At 35.6% G+C, this 22,928-nt stretch overlaps 1 protein-coding gene across 1 annotated transcript in view; it reads left to right on the top strand.

Annotated features, from left to right (window-relative positions):
- LRRC9 (leucine rich repeat containing 9) overlaps window positions 1-22,928 on the top strand; it is a 113,485-nt gene that overhangs the window by 39,856 nt on the left and 50,701 nt on the right. Inside the window, exons 13-18 of the mRNA XM_040641822.1 lie at window positions 2,824-2,956; window positions 4,907-5,029; window positions 5,787-5,902; window positions 7,036-7,248; window positions 11,973-12,092; window positions 21,874-22,065. Coding sequence (XP_040497756.1) covers window positions 2,824-2,956; window positions 4,907-5,029; window positions 5,787-5,902; window positions 7,036-7,248; window positions 11,973-12,092; window positions 21,874-22,065 — 897 coding nt within the window. The remainder of the gene's footprint in view (window positions 1-2,823; window positions 2,957-4,906; window positions 5,030-5,786; window positions 5,903-7,035; window positions 7,249-11,972; window positions 12,093-21,873; window positions 22,066-22,928) is intronic.

The following is a 22,928-nucleotide window of genomic DNA, read 5'->3' as shown; positions in this document are numbered from 1 at the left end:
TTAATATGTAGAATTTCAATAACCAATACAACTGGTATAAAAAAAGTTTAGGAACACAACTGAGTTTTCGTAAGCATGCAACATAGCTGGGTGGAATAGAAATACATCAATTTTTTTAAAAAATGTTCTTACTGAAATATAGATGACATATAATGTTGTATTAGTTTCAGGTGTACAATATAGTGATTCGACAATTCTGTACATTACTCGATGCTTACCTCGACTAGTGTAGTTACCATTTGTCACCATATGACGTTATTAACAATATTATTGACTAATTATGTCCAATCTTCAAAGCCTACCACTGATCCCTTACCTCTACAAACTCGATCATTTCATTTAAAAAATGAGAGGTGGCTCAGTTGGTTAAGCCTCCAACTCTTGATTTCGGCTCAGGTCATGATCTCAGGGTTGTGAGATTGAGCCCCACTCAAGCAAGCCCCACTGGAGCCCTGTTGAGCTCACATCAGGCTCTGTGCCGGGTGGGGAGCCTGCTTGAGATTCTTTCTCCCTGTCCCTCTGCCCCTCCCCCACCTAAAAAAAAGGGAAAATAAAGATCTTATTTGACATATCTTGTGATGGTTTTTATTTTTAATTACTGGGTATAGTTTCCATCTTCTCCCTCCCCCTTTTTTTTTACATTTCTGATTCTATTTTTTTGTTGTTATTTACTTATTTTTTAAATCGTATTTTTTCATCATAATAATTTAGTGTACTCTTTAATCCCCATTCCCTATTTTCCTCATCCCCCAACTTATTACCTTCCCTCTGGTAACTATCAGTTTGTTCTCTATAGGTAAGAGTTTGTTTCTTGGTTTCTCTCTCTTTTTTCCTTTGCTTATTTTGTTTCTTAAATTCCACATATGAGTGAAATTATATGGTATTTGTCTTCCTCTGACTGACTTATTTCCCTTAACATAATACTCTCTAGCTCCATCCATGTTGTTGCAAATGGCAAGATTTCATTCCTTTTAATGGCTGAATAATATTCCATTGTGCCTATATACCGCATGTTCTTTATCCATTCATCTATCAATGGACACTTGGGCTGCTTTCGTAATTTGGAATTACAAATAATGCTGCAATAAACATGGGGGTGCATGATGCATTTTGAATTTGTGTTTTTGTTTTTTGTGTGAAAATACTTAGTAGTGTGATTACTGGATTGTAGGGTAGTTCTATGTTTAACTTTTTAAGGAACCTCTATACTGTTTTCCATACTGGCTGCACCAGCTTGCATTTCTCCAAAGAGCATAAGAGTTCCTATTTCTCCACATCCTCACCAACACTTTTTGTTTCACGTGTGTTTTATTTTAGCCATTTTGACGGGTGTGAGGTGATTTCTCCTTGAAGTTTTGATTTGCATTTCCCTGATGATCAGTGATGTTGAACATCTTTTCATTGTCTTTTGGCCATCTGTATGTCTTCTTTTGAGAAATGTCTGTTCATGTCTTCTGCCCATTTTTAAATTGGATTTTGCTTTTTAGGTATTGAGTTTTATAAGTTCTTTGTGTATTTTGGATACTAACCCTTTATGATATATCCTTTGCAAATATCTCCTCTCATTTAAGTAGGTTGCTTTTTTGTTCTGTTGATTCTTTCCTTTGCTGTGCAGAAACATTTTGTTCTGATGTAGTCCTGACAGTTTACTTCTGCTTTTATTTCCCTTGCCTCAGGAGACATATTTAAAAAAATCTTGCTACAGCCAATGTCAGAAAGATTACTGCCTATGCTCTCTTCATGATCCTTCCCTCTGTTATTTCAGGGCCAAGACCATGCTATAGCTGCATAATGCCATGCGCATAGCTTGTATCTAATGGATATTTAGTGATGTTCATTGGAAATCTGAGAAGGTTCTATTTACTGGGATGTGGAATTTATAGTAACGAACCACATTTTAGTATTTATTTTTTAAAAAATCTCTTTGGATAACAGGCTTCAGTAAGAAAAAATATAAAAGCAATTCAGCATTTATAGAGAACATATTTTTAGATAATTTGGCTACTAATATTAAACTAGTAACAATTTCAAAACTGAGATAATGACAAGGAGGAGCAGACCTGAGTTCAAATCATGACTTTGCTAATTTCTACTTCTGTCCTTAGATAGACTATATAATCTCTCTTACCTCTAGGTGTCCTACTACTAAAAATAGAGATTTTATTTGCTTTTCAGAACTGCTTTCACAGGAAGTAATATGAATTTTACTGTAGTACTGTATTTCTTTTTTGTTGTTGTTGTTAAGTTAGCCACTATACAGGTAGTAGTACTGTATTTCTGATAAAACACTTCAAGAAATAAACCTAGTCACAGTGCAAACCAAGATTTTGGTGCATTAGCACAATGAGATGTATCTGGAAAGCAGTGTATATTATTAAACCAAAACCACTATTATACCAAATCTTTATTTATATATCGATCTATCTATCTGTACATGTGATATCTAAATAAGAACCTTCACTGATATAATGTCACACAGGATTTTCTTTTTGGAATTTGCACGATTACTCGTGGAGTATCCTTGAAAATGTGTAAAATTACAGTTCCTTCAATCACACAGTGTTGTCAGTCTTGACTCTGGCTGCATTTATGGGAACAAATATTATTCTGTATCACTTTTAATAAACCTCTTTTCATGTAAATTTAAAATATATAAATGGCCTTACACAATGAAGTTGCACCTGAAGTTTGTCTACTTTTCAGCGAATCTAGCCTGACTTTTCTTTGCCCAGACGCACAAATGTAAACCAATAAACCGTCTGTACTGAAGCTGAAGTACGGTCCATTTTATAAAAATACTCAGACTTTGTTTTTTCTTTATAGCTGCCTCTCAGAAAAGAAGCTGTTATTCTTGCTAACAGCCTCAGTATGTGTGAGTGTCCCAGAATTGAATTTTTACAGCAAAAGTACAAAGATGAGAAGAAGAACTCTCTTGAGCATGAGCTCTTCAGGCATGGTAATATAAATACACAGAATTTCTGAACTTTTTAGTTCTAAGTCTTCATTGATTATTTTCATGACATTTTTAATACTTAGTTTTATCAATCAGGAAGATTTTCTAAAAACGATTTTACTTAGTATTTACCACTGTAGTGATATATGACTTTCTGATCTGTTACTTCAGTTAAGTTGTGAACAAATATTTGATGATTATTGTGTCAACGTTAGTAGGATGGTACTCGTTTGTTACTCATATTTAAGCTAATTTATATGGAACAAGCCCTTTTCACAGTCTGCTTTGTTCATTGGAGAGACAAGACGAGCCTAGGGTCCTTCCTACTACACTGCCCTCTTAGCTCCTCTCTCTCCTTTTTTCATTAACTTGTGTCCTAAAAATAAATTCAATATATATGTATGTCACACACCCCCACACACACACACATACACACACACAGGCACACACTGCACCCCAAAGTCACAGGAAAGAGAAAAGAGAACCTAGCCCAATTATGCAATAATCTTCATACCAAGCACTCGGAAAGGCAGGCCTTATTTGTCCTTAATCATCGTAATAGAAGATAAGAAAACTTGGTTGTAAACCTAAAACTGGCTAAAGACAAACTGTGAAGTGTATAGATTGCTTTATAAATTGCCTCACAGAAGATAAACTTTTCGTACTTTCATTTATTCACAGTGATCAGTATTTTATTTGCATCTTGAATATATAGATAAATAAAAGCATATGAGCGAATCTGCAAGACAATTATAGGAGAGGTTCCCTGTTAACCACAGATTGGCGGAAAAAACCCGCTCATCAGGTCCTTTTGCCTCAACCTCCCACTGTTCATTCTTCAGTTCCACCAGTTATTATGGAATGCTTACTGCGTGTTAGGCTCCCAGTAAGTGATAGGGATACAGTCTATGCAAACTAGGCACAGTGCTCCTTTATGGTACTGACAAACATTAATAATCATACAAATAAATGTAAAATTACAATTTTCATAAGAGCTGTAAGATGAAATATTAGTGCATATGACCAAAGAATATATAAGCAGAACTGACCAGGTCAGGGAGTAAGGGACATCTATTCTTTGATCTCCACTATTCAACCTACTGATGACTGCGGAGTTAGAAATTTGGTTAACTTAAGTCTATAAGAGTAATAGTCTAGGTTCCAGCAATAGTTCTGCTAAGATTATTCATGTTGAACTACATGTGTTTTGCAGTCTTTCATTCAGTTAATAATAATCAGAAAATCAAGCAGATTATTGAATCTAGAAAGAACTTGTTATTTGAAAAAACCTTTTGCTTCTTTTCTCTCATTCTCCTCTATTCCCATCTTAAGAAACACCTCATGATGTTTTTCTAGATCCTTTTAGATCCTCCTGAAATATGTTTCCCAAAACAATTGGGGTCTCTCAATTTGCATTTTATAACTCGTACATAGTAAAAAAAAAAAAGTCATCTAAATGTTTTATGCCTAGTGATTACAAGTTACTTTATAGGATTGACTCCTAGAGATCCTTAGGAATGAGTGAATCCAAAGATTCCTTAGGGATTGAAAGGGAAAAGAAATGTTTATCCATTCAGTAAACATGTATTGAGTGCCTCCTATGATTTAAGCTATGTGCTAGGTGCTGACGTTACAGAGATGAATTTTTACCCAGTTAGTAACAACAAAAAGTTTCTTACTTTAAATTACTTAATAAAAAACTTATTATTTTCTTTCCTTCTTCCTTTTCTGTAAAGCTTTGCTTGATATAATCACAGGAATCCTCTTTCATAATTATTTCATTTGGTCAACAAATATTTAGTGAGCTTCTGTTTTCCTATACAATGGCAAACAAGGTAGCCAGGATTTCTCCCCTTACACAACATATAGTCAGGTTTGGGACCATTAAGGAAAGTGATATGGGAAAGTTACCAAAATGAATTAGTGTTAAAATTATTTTTTATTCACATTTAGGCATCCTCCTCATTACAAAGGTCTTCCTTGGCCAGAGTGTTCAGGCTCGTGAACAGGACTCCATCAATCAAGCTAACTATCCAATGGTTAATTCAGTGTTCGTTCCTCGAAAATATATACTAAGTATGTCTGCCATAAAGAGAAATCTGCTTTAATTTTTCTGAATACAAAATGTTGGTGTTTAATACTAATGTGTAGAGTTTAACCTCTACCAGCAAAGTTTGTAAACTCTTCTAAAAACTCCTTTGCTAGCTACTAATGAGTTTCTATTTTTCTGCTCCCCACTTCAATGACATTTATGCATGTGTGTGTGTAGATTTTTATTTTGTAAACTTTCATTTTATATTTACACACTCACACATACTGTTATCTGTATTTCATATATATCATGTATATATACTATAGATTATGTGTTTCATATATTATATGTATATTATATACATATATATTACATAATACATATATATTTTATGTATTTCATGTATAATATATATTTCATGTTTAGACTGTATATTTCATGTATATTATATGTACTTCAAAAGATGAAAAACCCACAGACTTTTAATAACAAAGGTTTTTGAGTAATACATTTGTCAAAAATATATGGCCACACATTGAACAGAAAAATGGAAAAGTATGAAAAGGAAAAGGACTTGAATAAAATTAAACCCTACTAGTCTACATAGTGAAAGGGTGACTAGTAAGTATTTCTAGAATTAAGAAACTGTCTAGGAGGGGTGGAAAAATATAAGAAATAAAACACTTTTAATAACATGGTAGTTGGAACTGAGTTTATTGTTCATTAATCTGTGTAATAATGAAAAAAGTACATTATATTTCATTTTGAAGAGTATTTTTCTTGTTTTTTATTTTACTGTAGATTCTATCATGGGACAAAGAAACTGTGATTGCAGCGTTCGGCAGTGCAAGTGGTTTGTCTTTGATCATGACCTTGTTTTGCCAGAATACATTGTTGAATTTGAGTATATTACAGTGGTATGGATGTATTTTTAACACTGGAATTCCTTAAATAAGAACAGAACAGTAATTTGAAGTCTAATAATGTAATATCAAGTTTATACTTAAACATATATATTTATACATAAACATATATACAGTGGTTATTCAGTGAAGGGTTTAATTTTCAAAACAAATCATTATGGCACCTAAATATTTTTATATGCACATATATACTTCCTGAGTAATATGTGGCTGTAATCTCACTGAAAAAGATTCAAACTACATTGAAGAAAACATAATAAACATGAAAATCTGATTTCACTTTAACGCCAGCACCACTCCCTTTCATAAAGAAATCTGTTAACAGCTTTATGGGTTTGCTTTCAATCTTTTTTTCTATGTATTTACATATATAACAACATATACCTTCTATTACATAGTAGAATCAAGACCTAAGTATTTTGTGATGTTTTTTGCCTTTAACAATATGTTTTGGACATATTTCCACTTCAGTGCATATAGGTCTATACTTAATTCTTTTGGTGGCTGCATACTATCCAGTAATACCCTGATTTATTTGACTGTTCCGCTGTGGATGAAACATATAGGTTGTTTCCAGTGTTCTTACTATTTAAAACACTGCTTTAGTGAACATTATTATAGCTGCATCTTCATACAAATACAGAAGTTTCTCTGCAGAATAGATTTGTAGAAGAATTGTCAGAGATATACACATATTAAAGATATATACATATTAAAGAGATATACACATATTAAATTTTGGTAGATTTTGCCAGTACTCTCTACAAAGGCTTGGCCATTCTACAAATTTCCAACAGTATGTGACCGTGCTTGTTTCTTTGCATCTTTACCAAAATAAGATATTATCAATCTTTTACATTTCCACTCTATGGGCAAGAAAAAGATACCTTATTCTTTCATATGCTTATGGATTATTTAGGAATTTTCAGTGGGAACGGATGAACACATTTATTCTTAGCCCACAATTTTAATCTATTCTCATTGATTTCCTAATGTGATTCTAATCATCATAGGCATTACTATATAACTGAAAAAAACGATAATTCATCTTTGTTACATAGCTAGTTTCTTGTTCAAAATGATAAATACAACAACCAAATTTTCAATATTTTTAATAAATTTTTTAGGTCAAGGCTCACTCTTTATTTTCTTCATTCAACAATGTTATTCTAGAAGAAAGCAAAAAAAACTCAGAAGGATCAGTATTGTCCCAGGATTTGAAATTTGATGATGAAGTTATAAAAATGGATCCCAGGATCAAGCCCAGGCCAAAACTTATTAGTTTGGATGATAAAACAATACTTTCTCTTGCCAAGACTAGTATTTACAGTCATATTGTGGTGAGTATTATAAGGAATAAAATTTGGAATTTGGACCTTGAATTTGGAATCATAATCTATCATATGAAGTCTAAGAATACTAAAGCACCTATCTGGTGATGCCAGCCATTAGGCTGCCAAGTTAAAAATGCCTCAACCTTTCCTACTTTGTGGACTAGATCAGTGTTGTCTGATGGTAATATAATATGAACCATACATGTAATTTAAAATTTTCTACGAGCCATGTTAAGAATTTTTTAATTAAGAGGTAAGATTAATTTTAATTAATCCAATATATCTAAAATATTATCATTTCAATATTTAATCAATATGAAGAGTCATTAATCAGATAGATTCAACTAAGTCTTTGATGTCTGGGGTCTATTTGCAGTCTACAGCGCTTTCAAACTAGCAACATGTTGCTAGTGACTGCCGTACAAGACAGTATAGGCCTAGAGGGTGGCCTTCTAGTTTACAAGGTATTTTGTTCCTGAATAACAAATAAGCTCTCTTAAATGATGAAGTTTCAAATCAGTTTCCGGGATTAATCAACACAACATCGGAGCTTTATCTTTATAAAATTAATCAATAGAATTTGAGTTACTACTGAAGCAGCTTACTTTCACTGAGGCAGTTCTATTGAGATAGTAAGCCTACCTCTGTACCTTGACTTTCAGATCTGTTCATTTCCAATCTGCTACCATTCTATCTGAACTATCATTAGCCCTGACCTAGACTACTGCCATGGCCTTCTGACAGGGCTCCCTGCACTCTACAATTGCAACACTGCACAACTCCAGGAGGTGCAATTCACGTTATATACTATTAATGTATTCTTTGGGTGCCATTCATTATAGAACTGAACATAACTCAATATGGGGATTAGGGGGTGCCTCCTAGAGCTGTGCAACAGAGGCCCTGTCCTGCTTTCACTTTGAGCCCCCAACTCATTCTCCATGTTAAAGCTAGAGCAATCTTTTCAGAATGCAAATCTGATCATGATATCCCTGTCACCCCTCACCACTCCTACTTGAAAACCTCAATGATTTTCCATTGTTTTAAAAATAAAACCCAAGTCCTTAATATGGCCTATAAGATTTTGCATGGCCTGGTTCCTGGCCTACCTTTCCAGACTTTTTTCATATTACCCTCTCTTTAGCTCTCTGTGCTCAGCCTCCTTCCTATTTCTTAAATGCATTCTGCCTGCAGCCAACACAGAACCTCTGCACTTGCTAGTCCTCTGCATGGAATGTTCTCCCCTGACCCCCTTCTCCTAGTTAATTCCCACACACCTTTTAGATCTATACTGAAGCATTCAAGTTTTCTCTTACCTCTGAGTGTAGGACAGATTCCTTTGTTATATGCTCTGTATCCTTTCTAGACTGTAAAATCCCACAGGGGCAGAGGCTATGGCTGTTCTTCGATATGTATATCCCCAGTATCAGGGCAACAATATAAGATGGTGCGGTGTGCATGGCACAAGAGGGCCATATCCAAGGGATACCCTTTAAATCATAGACCAGTATATTTGCTACAATTTTCTAACAATTCTTCATAAAATTTCTTGTACTAATAAAATGGGCATATTGAGACAATTTTCTAAAAGCTGGGAGGAAAAGGTGTCTCGAGGAAAGGATGGATGCCGCTTTCTAATATACTTGTAAACACCACATAGACTAGCATCGGCTCTGCCATTTTCTAGCACAACACCTGGCACACATGAGATACTCATTATAAAAACAATACCTTTACAAAGACCAACTGGTTCTTACAGAGAAAGTGGGTTTGCCTGCACCTGCAGAACTGGCAAGTAAGTAGGTATTTGCTTGATACACTGGTAAGAATATTTGAGAAGACAAGTTATTCTCATAGGACATTGTCTTTCTATGTGTGTACTGAAAGTTGAGATAAATACTCAGAAATGATTTTTATCTTGAAAGTCAATTACATTGCTCCAATGTGACATTTCCAGATCGCTTGTTTATGATGACAGTCTTTTTCAAGTGACTGTGGGAAACCAAAAGAATGCAAAAATATTTTTTAAAATAATCAGTGTGGTCAGTAATTTTGAGTCTGCTTCTGAAAATATTTAGAAAACATCTCTTTTCAAGTTGTTTATGGGATTGCTTTTGTCCAACTACATCATCACCATCCACTAAATAAATCTTCAAGTCTAGGAGATTAAGTTTTGACCTTAGCCAGTTATTATTAGAAAGGAAGGAAAGTTTCATAATGTGATGACAGTATCACCATCTGCATCATAAAGATGCAGTATAGTGATTACAGGAGCAATCTTTGAGCTGACAGTACGGAGAAATTATTGTTTCTGTGCTATAATGTCAAGATTTCATATTTGAGTAATACATTTTTGATAATAAAGCTTTAGTAATGAAAGGCTTAATAAATGCATGAGTTCTGACTGGACTGAGCTTCTAGAACATATATTTCTATAGATTTAAAGGGATTAAATAAAAGTTAAAAAAACAGCAATAGTAAAAAAAAAAAAAAGTAGGTCCTTTTTATTATCTTTGATTTGTAAGATAAAAAACAGTGAGGAGAATAAGACTTCAGAATACCCTGGCTTGCTCGTGACTTCCACCTGACTGCCTTAATTTGATCAATACCCACAGCATAAGAATGAAAGAACCTCTCATCCTAAATTTGCCTATATGGCTTAAAAGCCAGAAAAACCTTCTAACTCTTCTAGTAAAAATGCTAGATATTACAACAAGAATGTTTAGACATCACACCCTTTATTCTCCTTCCTTTGTGCCATTACAAAATTCAGGATACATACCTCTTATTTTCTTTTCAGTCTTCCCCACTAGATGGAGTTTTTTGAAGACATCCATAAAAATAAATAAAATATACAGAAATAAAGGTGGGAGGAAGGTGGGGGGGATGGGTGAAATAGGTGAAGGGGATTAAGAGTACACTTATTGTGATGAGCACTGGGCAATGTATAGAATTGTTGAATCATATTATACACCTGAAACTAATACAACACTGTATGTTAATTTTACTTGAACAGAAAAATAGAGTTGTTCATTGCATGTCTGGCTTTTGCAATGATTTATTCATCTAGCATTTACTGAGCATTTGCTGTGTTTTAGGCCATGAGGTAAGTATTGGGAGTTCAAAGTGAATTTTCCCTGTCTCGAGGACATTTTAGTGGAGGAGAAAGGTATGTAGACAACATAGGAAGCTTGGAGTTGCTGGGAGAACGCCACAGAAAGAGATAACTTTGTGCAGATTCTGAAGAATATGAGAAATTTAGTTGTTTACATCTTCCAGGCAGAGGAAATACACTATCTAGAAGCGCCTGGTTTTGGAAAGATCCTAGTGTTAGCAGGAAACATACTGTGACTATGAACACAGGGTGTGTACTGGTGGAAGGTGAAGGTGTAGGCTGGAATACAAGGAAGACACGTGAGGCTGTGATTGGAAGAGTAGGAGGTTATATCAAATAGGATGGATTGTTGAAGGCAAATTTTAAATTTTAGATTTTCTTTAAGGAATGGGTTCTGTGTTTTTAAAGACCCTCATTTTGGCAACTTGTGGATTAGATTTAACTAAAGTCAGACTAATGGTATGGATATCCGTTGAAAACTATTGCAGTAGTCCAAAGGACAAATAATTGTCTGAACTAAGGTACTTGTAGTGGTGATGGTATGGAACGGTTGGTTTGAGAAACATCTCTAGATCAAATGTATATGGAAAAGAGGTAAAGGGGATGGTAAACAATATCTTTCGATAGATAGTGAAACTCTTAATCAGGACTGAAAACACAGACTGCCAGGCAGATATATAGGAAAAATGATGAATTCAGTTTGGACATGTTAAGCGTAAAGTACCTGTAGAATCTATCATGGATGATACCAGTGTGTGATCTGTAGAATAAACTCTTCTCCCTAATTTCATCCTTCTTAACAATTTGAACCAAATTTTGACAACTACTCAACATTTAGATGTTTCTCTTGCCAGGAATTTATGTTATGTCCACAGTATAATAGGATATAAGATGGTGGTGGTGAGTGAAGTGAATTGGGAAGTAGACACTTGATTTTATCATAAAACCCATTTGTTGTGAATATTGAGGTCAATTATATTAATACATTTTCTTGTGCCACGACTTAGGATGTATACTATGCATGAATGTAATCTTCACTTGATATCATTCACAATGGTGTAGTCTAAAGACAGAAAAATATGTTGTCATCAGGGTATCCCCTAAATATACAACTGTATTAACATTCCTTTTTATTGAGTGCAGAATCAAATGGACAGGGAAAATTTAGGCCAAATTCTGATATGGAAGCACTCTCCTACCTCCTTCTTTGAGTGTCTGTCCTCCTGCTTTAACACCCTCATCCTCTGTTCCTTAGTCCAGTGCCCTCATACAGTTTTCTGCAGTCAAGATGTAGCCCTGCCATCTTCTTTCCTGTGAGGTATCCTCGCCAATACCCCAAATCTTTAGGGCCTACATGTTCACTGGCTAGCTTTAGAAATAGGTATGCCTCAATAAATGTCTTAACAATATATTTAACTATTTTCTAAAAAGAATTTCTAGACCGAGTGGAAAACCAAATTAATCAAGAACAGGGTCCAATAATGCTATTATAAACTCTACCTTTTAAAATCATGCATTAGATTTGTTTCTTATTGGCTCTCTCTTAGTGTTATTTAAATAACTATGATGTAGAATATAATGTCTTATTTTTTATTTACATTTCATTCTATTTCAGAGTCTGAATCTCCATGGAAACAGCCTGAGTAAATTGAGAGATCTCTCCAAGTTAACAGGACTTCGAAAACTTAATATCAGCTTTAATGAATTTACTTGTTTAGATGATGTATACCACCTGGTAAGAACTGTCTTTTTTTAATTATTTAAGTAAAAGAATTTAATAGACAAATTATTTTTGTAATGAAGACCTCAAATATACCATATTCAAGATTATACACCTCAAATTAGGAACAAAACAAAACATGGTATGTTACTTTGTCTAAAATAGGTCTTAGAGGGCGCCTGAGTGGCTCAGTCAGTTAAGTACCTGCCTTTGGCTCAGGTCATGATCTTGGGTCCGGGACTGAGTACCACATCGGGCTCCCCGCTCAGCAGGGAAGTCTGCTTCTCCCTCTGCCTGTCGCTCCCCCAACCTGCTTGTGCTCTCTCTCTAATAAATAAAAAATCTTCAAAAAAATTAAAAAATGAAATAAAATAGGTCTTAGATTCAGATTCCATTTGCAAACCAAATATACACGTGTGGTCATATCTGATTTCTAACTACTTTAAAGTAAATTTATTAAATTTTGTTTTTAAAATGTTCTTTGGAGGGGCGCCTGGGTGGCACAGCGGTTAAACGTCTGCCTTCGACTCAGGGCGTGATCCCGGCATTCTGGGATCGAGCCCCACATCAGGCTCCTCTGCTATGAGCCTGCTTCTTCCTCTCCCACTCCCCCTGCTTGTGTTCCCTCTCTCGCTGGCTGTCTCTATCTCTGTCGAATAAATAAATAAAATCTTAAAAAAAATAAAATAAAATAAAAATAAAATGTTCTTTGGAAATTGTCATTTCCACTTTCTTCTGCTCTTGTTTTCTCATTCTTATTTTTCTCCTTGTGAGTCCTTACTTCTTCATTTTCTGGTTCACCACTTCATATCTAAGGCTGTCAGTTCTCTTCCCATTTGTTCATTATTCCTGTTATTTCTCTTTCTTTCTGCCTTGTCCTTTCTACCTGAATGTCACATGTGTGGATCTTGCTTAACTTGTGTTTGCCCTCTCATAGATCATGGGACAAACAGAGTAATGCACCATGTACATATAGCTAAGCATCTTATCTGGCTTTTGTTTTCTTTGTTATATATCATATAACAAAAATAATTGCATATGTGGCCCCAGAACTCCAACGCAGCATCCCCTGTTTCCATGGGTCCCAAGTCACTGGCCTAACTTTTCAGAACATATCATCCTCAGCTCTTATTCATTCCCTTCCCCCTTTCAACCATATCAAAGCCCTTGCATTGCTGCTTCTCCCACTGTGTCGGGAGCTGTTGCTTTCCTTACTGACCTTAAGTTTTAGTATTAAACCTCCACCCTTATTTCTTTTAGTAAGCCAAAGTCCTTTTGTTTTTTTAAAAGATGTATTTGTTTATTTGAGAAAGAGAGAGAGAGAGTGGCGGGGAAGAACAGAGGGAGAGGGAGAGAGAAACTCAAGCCACTCAGGGGCCCCAAGCTGAAGTCCTTTTTAATAGAATCCCTGGTAGTCTCGGTTTGATATGCAGTTTGAGGAAAGAAGGTAATTTAATAGAGGTCCCAAAACTATATGTAAATTGTTGGCATATTTTTTTCTGATGATTTGCCAGTGGTTCCAGAGGTTATGACAGTAATAATTTTGCTTATGCACAAAATTTAAAGAGTAAACTCTTGGGGTGCCTGGGTGGTTCGGTCAGTTAAGCATCCAACTCTTGATTTCAGCTCAGGTCATGATTTCACGATGGTGGGATCAAGCCCTGCATTGGGCTCCTTGCTCAGCAGGGGTCTGCTTGAGTTTCTCTCTCTCACCCTCCCCTCTACCACCCTCCGCCCCCCACTCTGCACTCTCTCTCTCTCTAAAATAAATAAATCCTTTTTTTAGAAAAAAAAGAAGTAAACTCTTAAGTCATGCAAGGCACTTATAGTGCTTTAGATAGCGCTTTTAGATGGCTTAGCCAGCTGCCCAGCATGTATTTTGCAGTATAGTTGTGCTCGCCTTAGAAAAATTTCTATCACAGCCTACTTATTGGATTGATATTACTTTGGCCATTTTACAGACAAGAGAACTGGACATATTTTATGCCCGAGTGGTATTTTCAAATTTTAAGATTGGCAAAGGTTGCTAGACATGAACCTCTCAAACATCAAGTATCTGATGTATAAATGTGTCTCGAAAAATGACTATAGGGATGTTAGGGGTGATCAGACAGAGGAGATACTCTACATGTATATTTTCACCTTTTTATTGTAAAATAAAACACAGATACAGAAAACTACATACTACGAGCATGTGGTTCCATAAATTATTATGAGGTGAATGTGCTTATTACTAACACCCAGGTCAAGAAATAGAACTTTGTAACCTACAACATAAGCCTCTTCTATATATTCCCCATCCCTTCAAGAAATCATTATCCTGACCTCTATAGTAATCCTCTCCCTGCTTTTCCCCCACAGTTCCATCATCCAAATGTGCATCCCCACCTAGCACAATAGTTTGGTTTTGCCATTCTAAAAATTGTTTAAGTCTCTTTTAATTTATAGTTTTTCCTTCTCTTCCCTTCTGTCCCCTTCCACTCTCCAGAGTTTATCTGTAGAAATATTTTGACCTTCCAACCCCAAAAGTGTCCCACAGGCTAGACCCTGCTGATTTGCTTATGATATAACCTTACATGCCCTCCACCCTCCATATTTTCTGCAAACTGACAACCAGATCCAGAGATTGGATCAGGCTCTGGTTCCACTCCTCTGGCAAGACTGTAGGAAGCAGATGATGTCTGGCAGACTCACTTTTCTGATGCCAATAGCCATTATTAATGCCTATGTCCATTAATTCATCAGTGATTTGGAATATTTTTGCACAGACATTTCCCCTTATCTGTTACTTGGTTATCAGTAGTCCCAGTCATGTAGAAAATGCAGAATAGGGGCGGCTGGCTGGCTCAAGTCGGTAGAGCCTGTGACTCTTGATCTTGCGGTTGTGAGTGTAAGCCCCATGTTTCGTGCAGGGATTACTTTCAAAAAAAGAAAATGCAGAATAGATGCTTATTTGTCTTTATTTACCAATTTTGAAGATAGTGAATTGGTTCCTTGTGTTTTCTCAAAGATGAGCAATACCTTTTTTGTTTTAATATCATTAGGAATGCAGGGACTTAAACATATTCGATGAGAGTCCATCCACTGCAATTACCATGACTGAAGCTCAAATGGTCTCATCCTTAGCCAATGGGAGCATATTAAAATATGCTTCTTTTGCCGTGACCCTAGCGGTCTCTGATAAGCTTCTTTACCACCTGGTATAAGAGATGTTCCACATACATTTTCTGTGTTTTCTGTTGTAGACATGGGACTTCTTCAAGGAGCTCTAGTTTCTTTTATTTTTTTTAAAGATTTTATTTATTTATTTATTTGAGAGAGAAAGAGCGAGCACGAGCGGAGGAAGGAGCAGGGTGGGACGAGAGGGAGAAAATCTCTGGCAGGCTCGGTGCTGAGCAAGTAGCCCAATGCAGGGCTTGATTCCACGACCCTGAGACCATGACCTGAGCCAAAACCAAAAGCCCACCACTAAACTGACTGAGCCACCCAGGCGCCCTGAGCCTTAATATTTCTTAGAGAAGAGTGGTATGTCAGGGTTGGTCTTTGTTTCTAGGTCTTTCCATTGGACAGATTTGTTGTGGGGAAGGGGTGTGTGTGTGTGCGAGAGACTGTAATATGTATGTATAACTAAAACTAACCTCATAAATTTATATTAGTATTTCCAATTCAGATTCAAGACTGAAAATCTTTTAGCTTAACCTTTTCTGTTACTTACATCTATATCTTTTTTTCTCTCATGCCAAGAATCTTGATTCTCAAGGATACAAAGTGATAGCATTGGAATATTTAATAATTGCTCATTGTTTAATCCCTTATTACACACACAGCGGGCTCAGAATGACAGCACTAATACTCTCATCAATATGGTTACTAGAAAGATGTTTTTTATTTTGTATATGTTTTTTCCATTATTCCTTATTTAAAAAAATAATTAAAATTATCATTCCCTTTATACTTTGTCAGAGCATGTAGCCTTGCACTCTGTATACTCTCCCTTTTAGTTCATTGGTAACTGTATATTTAATTCTTGTCACCAGATTGGTATCTCTGTAAATATTTTGATTGTCTGAAAAATATTCTATTATAGATTCCTCAGGAAGGGCTTATGGGAACAATATCCCTTCCATTACTGCGTGTGGATAATAGTTTTTCTACATCCTTTATACATGAACAGCAGTTTTGCTAGATATAAAATCCTTAACTCACAATTTATTTCCCTGGGCATCTTCAATGCTATTTTATTTTCTTCTGACATAAAGTGTTGCTGTACAAAAGTCTGATGAGAACGTATAATTTTTTCCCCTTAAGTTACATGTTTTTTTTTCTTTTAGATGGCCAAAAAACATTTTTAGTTTTCCTCAAAGTCTAGTAATTTTACTAGAATATGTCTTGACATTGGTTGCCTGGGCCAATATTTTGGATCCACAGTATGTTCTTCCAAAATGCAGATTAAAATGATTTTTTCTTTCTTTTCTTTATTTTTTTAAGTTTTTTTTTTTTAAGATTTTATTTATTTGAGAGAGAGAGCACGAGAGAGCATCAGCAGGGGGGAGGAGCAGAAAGAGAGGGAGCGGGAGAAGCAGGCTCCCCACTGAGCGGGGAGCCCGATTGGGGCTCTATCCCAGGACCCCAGGATCATGACCCGAGTTGAAGGCAGATGCCTAACCAACTGAGCCACCCAAGTGCCCCTTTCTTTTCTTTTTTTCAAACTGGAAGTTTTTAGCCATTTTTCTGTTTCCTTGCTTTAGTTTTTTTCAGGGACTCACAACATTCATACAGTGAATCTTTACCTATCTTCACTATTTGTCACTTTCTCTTGAGTCCTTTTTATCTATTAAAAAAGTTTTTTTTATTAAGTTCAATTAGCCAACATATAGTACATCATTAGTTTTTGATACAGTGTTCAATGATTCATTAGTTGCATATAACACCCAGTGCTCATCAGATCATGTGTCCTCCTTAATGCCCATCACCCAGTTACCCCCCCCCCTTCTGCAACCCTCAATTTGTTTCCCGGAGTCCAGAGCCTCTCATGGTTTTTCTCCCTCTCCGATTTCTTCTTATTCAGTTTTCCCTCCCTTCCCTTATGGTCCTCTGTGCTACTCCTTATATTCCACATATAAGTGAAACCATATGATAATTGTCTTTCTCTGATTAACTTATTTTGCCCAGCATAATACCCTCCAGTTCCATCCACGTTGATGCAAATGGTGGGTATTCATCCTTTCTGATGTCTGAGTAATATTCCATTGTATATATGGACCACATCTTCTTTATCCATTCATCTGTTGGAGGACATCTCTGCTTCTTCCACAGTTTGGCTATTGTGGACATTGCTGCTATGAACATTAGGGTGCCTGTGTCCTTTTGGATCACTACATTTGTATCTTTGGGGTAAATACCCAGTAGTGCAATTGCTGTATTATAGAGAAGTTCTATTTTTAACATCCTGAGGCACCTGCATACTGTTTTTCAGAGTGGCCATACCAGCCTGCATTCCCACCAGCAGTGTAAGAGGTTCCCCTTTCTCCACATCCTCCCGAACATTTGTTGTTCCCTGTCTTGTTAATTGTTGCCATTCTAACTGGTGTGAGGTGATATTTCATTGTGGTTCATAATTTTCAATTGATTTGCTTTTTACAGTTCTTCCTTTTTTTAATGACTTCTGTGTCTTTTAAAGCATTATCTACTGTGTTTACTTGTTTTTGTGTTTGACTATTTAGACTTTGTTTCTGAAATGTTTTTATTGTATTTCAAATTCTTTTATGGGTTCTTTGACTTCACTCTTGAGTTTTTCTAATCCAGATTTATGTTGTTATTTTATATTTTGTATCATTCTTAACATCTTTTTGCTCGTTTTAAAATAGTCAGTCAACAGTCATAAGTCTCTGAGCATATCTTTCTGGTGTACTTTTATTGCCTACAGCCTTGTCCCCCCCTCTCTCTCTCTCCACACCCCCACCTCCCTTCCTCTCCCTCCCGTTCCTGCTCTAGCTCTCCTAGAGTTGTCTGGGATTTGATCGCAATACTTTTCCTGTTGCTCATTTTTTAAAAATTAGTTTTGTTTTTAACTTTGAAAATGAAGTGTGGTTTGGGAAAGCTTTCCTACCTTCAGAGATCTCCCTCTTCTGTTGTTTAGATGTGCTTTAAAAAAATTGTAGTGTTTACTTTCTGAGATTTCCTGACTCTGTTCCCTTCTTCTATCTTCTCCCTCTCTTATTTATTTATTTATTTATTTATTGCCTTTTTTGTCCTTATCCTGTTTCATTTTTTACTTAGCCTCGACAGTTTCTTCGTTGGGAAGGATTTTGTTCTAGAAGTAGCCCTGGTGGGGCAGTTTTAAGCTTCATAAGTGCTAGACTGCTCCCGCTGCCTTAGACCTTTCTCTCATGGGTCCCGTGCACTCATCTGGTATTGAAGAGGGCAAAACTCCTCCTAGCTGTACTCAAATTTGTTCTCATACTTTCCAGTAAACATGGGCTGTCTGTGGGCTCTGTTATTCTCAGGTCCATCAGATACTGCCCTGATGCTTCCTTCTTCCTCTTACATAGATATGGATACCATGTAGGTCTTGTGGTTGTTGGTGGTTTATCCTTACAACTTCTTTGGGGGCTAATGGAACTACCTTGTCATATAGTTTTGTTATAAATGTTGTCCATACAATTTGGGTTTTATCAATTTATTCTGTTTTCATGTGAGGATTCAGAGAGATTGAAAACTTATGCTGCTTTGGGGCGCCTGGGTAGCGCAGTCGTTAAAGCGTCTGCCTTCCACTCAGGGCGTGATCCCGGCGTTGCGGGATCGAGTCCCACATCGGGCTCCTCTCCTGGGAGCCTGCTTCTTCCTCTCTCACTCGCCTGCTCTGTACCCTCTCTCGCTGGCTGTCTCTCTGTCACATAAATAAAATCTTTAAAAAAAAAAAAAAAGAAAAAAAGAAAACTTATGCTGCTTCTGTCTCTTTATTCTCTAGTGGTGTGCTTTGTATGTGTATTTAATATGAATTATGTTTGTCCTAGCATTACAAAAGGTTATGATCTAGTTTAATCACTCACCTGTCATCCCTATTGGCTTCTACATTTTTTAAGTTGCCTTTGAGATATCTCGTTTTTACTATCATTTTCCTTAAGCTTGTCTCTAACATGGAGAGTTTCCCTACCCTTTTTGCATGCTTGAAGTTGCTTCTATTAGGTTGCAGAAAGTAAATGTATTGTTCTTAAGTGTTCATCATCCTGGCCTTGCCTTTTAAATCAAAATACCCAACCTAACACTGTTTATATAATGGAAGACTTAGGCTTCATTAATGCTGGGGAAAATATATACACTACATGGTTTTTTAGAAGTCTAAACAAGACATCCATACAAGATAATTTTAAAAGTCCTAAGCTGCGAGTTTATCATTCACTCACCTGAACTGTCAGGAAAAGAGAGTATCTAAGAGAAAGGAACAGGAAGAGATTTTTTCCTCTGAAAACAGCTCCACCACTGTCAGAATTGCCCAGGGAAAGACAAATATGTATGGCTATTTGCAGTCTTAATCTAGATTATGTGCCTAATTTTTTATTGAGACAGTACTTCCATCTGATCTTTTCCAATGAAAAATTTATTGCTAACGTGTTCCTGATGTCTAGAGAAAGCTAATTTATATTTAGAGAATGAACCATTTCCCCTAAGAATTTTTAAAAGGGGTGTTGTGGGTTTTAATCTTTGTAAGCTGGCTGTACCGTACTGTAATTTAAGAAAGACAAACTGAAGCACAAGAAATATTAAGAAAGAAACCCCTGCTACAAAACTGAAAATACTGTTCCATGCATATCTGTGTCACAGAGTCTGTTTATATCTCAGGAATATAAAAATGAAGATCCCATCCCTGTTTTCAAGGAAAGAAGGCAGTTATCTTTTTATGATGTATGGTTCCCAAATGCAGTCTGCATTCCAATGCCAGAATGTGGGACAAGTTTTTACCACTGTATGATGAAAACTGGGAGAAGACAGGCCATGTAGTAAATTTTCATAAAGCCAAATTGATTTCATTTAAAAGACTGTTCTAAGATTGTCCTTAATACTATCAAATATCCTTTTGTTCAAGAAATTATGACAGCAAATGATTGTATGTTTGTTTGTTTTACTATGTTTGCTTATGAGAATAAAAAGTCAGTAATGCTATTTGGTTTCCAGGAATTTTTTTAAAGATTTTAATGATCTGAAGCAAAGAAAAAGATTTTAATGGTCTGTATATTCAACTCCTGCAACCTGAACCACTATAATAAGTGCTTTTCCAAGACTATGAACTATAGCAGTGACGAATTCTATGCTGAATTCAAATAAGTGTTTGAATTACCTATAAAGAAATCAAGTTCACTTTTAATCTGTAGTAATACCTTTTATTTTTAAAAAATGTTGCAAAATATCTTCTTAAAGTTCTCTTTATCTCTTCTTTGTTCTATGTCTGAATTACTATATACCTTAAAAGAAAATTTTATTTGCAACAAATAGAAGTAACAAATTAAGTCTTAAAGACTTCTTACAAATAATTAGATGAAGATCTGAATAGATAAATGGCTAAAGACAAGAAACACAATAAACAAAAAAAATTTAAAAATGGCTAATACAAAACACATGGGAAAATGTTCAATTTCACTGGTAATAAGCAATGTAAATTAAAATAAAGCAGGTGAACTGGTAGGTATTTAAGAAAATGAGCATTCCCATATTCTACTGTTGGAAGAAAAAACTGGTACAAACTTCCTTGAAAATTATTTAGCAGCATTTATCAAAAATCTTAACAATATAGGGGTGCCTGGGTGGCTCAGCTGGTTGAGCATCCAACTCTTGTTCTTGGCTCATGGTCATGCGTTTGAGTCCTGTGTTAGGCTCCCCACGAGGCGTGGAGCCTACTTTAAAAAAAAAAAAAAAAGTTAAAAAAAATCTTAACAATATAGAAATCCTTAAAACTAATAATCCCATTTCTAAAAATCTTGTCTGAAAAAATATCAGAGTCTCAGTTAAAGTATCATGATCATGGATGTTTGTTTCAGTGTTGCCAACAATGAGAAGCCACATAATTGTTCATAGTAAAATGTTTAAAATAATCCTAAAAATTCACTTATTGTAATATTATACAATCATGAAAAACCATTTTGAAGAATATTTAATGATGTGTGAACATTAAAGGGATACAAATTTCTATATAATACAATCTTTTATGTAAGAAAAATAAGTGCGCATATAATTAAAAAACAATGTTTTCAGTGGTTCCTTCTGAGCAATAGAATTATATGTGCTTTCTATTTTTCTTTTAATTTATTTACTACATTTCCCAAATTTCCAACATAGACCATCCATGAGTAATGATTTTTAAGTTATTAAATGTCATGTACTTTTAAAAATGAGAATTATAGAATAGGTTTAATTTCTACCTGTGAAAATGACCTTTTTTTAGCCAGGCTGTGGGTTCAGTGGTATAAACCAGAAGTCCAGATAGTAAGAATTGTAATTCCTTGTTTCTTGGGGACAGACTGTCTTGTCAGTTACTCTTTGCCTTCTTTTCTATGAAAACAAACACTGTCTCTCCACGTTACAAGGGTGAAGTGAGAATTAAGAGAGGTCTAAAAATAAAATACCTGTAGCTCTCTGGGAGAATACATACGTTGATACCATAATTGCAATATATCTACCGTGTAGGCTCTCTGTAAGAACCACCAAAAAGCATATAAAGTACTTAGTGAACCATAGAGAAAACTCTGTAAATACAAGCTGTGATCCTTTTTAGCACCACTTCTATCTGTATGTGTTACAGTATAACCTTGAATATTTGGATGCAAGCCATAACCATGTGATAACCCTGGAGGGATTTAGAGGTCTGATGAAACTGAAGCACTTAGACTTGAGCTGGAATCAACTGAAAAAATCTGGTGATGAAATAAATATGCTATGCAAACATACCACAAACCTTCTTACTCTTGATATTAGGCATAATCCGTGGCAAAAGGTAGGCAGCAGATGTGCTTATAGAAAAGCAAATGATCATTTTTATTTCAAAGCCTACTATTTTTATTTCTCACTACTATTCAGTAGTAGCCAGAAATAGACAAACTATCTTTGTTTTACTAGAATTCCCTTTAAGTATTTCATAAGTTGAATTTAGTGTAATGTAGTGATCAAATGAATCAAATGTTACTAAAAGATTTTTTTGATAAGCTCTAATAGTTTGAGAGTATTGTGGCTTTAAGAGTGTTAGATACCATTGCCATTTGCAAACCTTGGGAGAGTTTATATAGCTCAGTGTACAAGAACCTACTGAAATGAGGCATGGGAGCAAGAATAATAGAATATAAGATGCCTGGGTGGCTCAGTCGGTTAAGTGTCTGCCTTCAACTGAGGTCATGATCCTAGGGTCCTGGGATCAAGTCCCACATTGGGCTCCTTGCTCAGTGGGGATCCTGCTTCTCTGTCTGCGGCTCCCCCAGCCTGTGCGCTCTCTCTCTCTTTTTGACATGTAAATAAATAAAATCTTAAAAAAAAAAAGAATACAATGAGAGAGACAGACCATTAAGGGGGGAACAAATTTGTCACTTCCCCTGATAAACCAGTATCATAAAGACTTATGTTCTGCTATAAAGGGAAATTTGATTGACCACTATTTTTTTCTCATCACAAAAATACATAGATTCATGCTAAGAAATTCCAATATTCAATGATTATGCTTAAGGGTATCCCCAAGTATTTAAAATAAGCCCCAACTTCATAATTTCAAGAATCCTCCTTTCCTTGCTTTTCAAAAATGTAAGACTGTTCAACATTTTAAAAAGAGGCTAATGATTCGTTCTATTAAATTCACCACATTACTATGTT

This window comes from Ursus maritimus, unplaced genomic scaffold (genome assembly GCF_017311325.1).
Source record: "Ursus maritimus isolate PB19 unplaced genomic scaffold, ASM1731132v1 scaffold_25, whole genome shotgun sequence".
In the NCBI taxonomy this organism is placed as follows: domain Eukaryota; kingdom Metazoa; phylum Chordata; class Mammalia; order Carnivora; family Ursidae; genus Ursus; species Ursus maritimus.
This window is presented reverse-complemented; position numbering and strand designations above follow the sequence as displayed.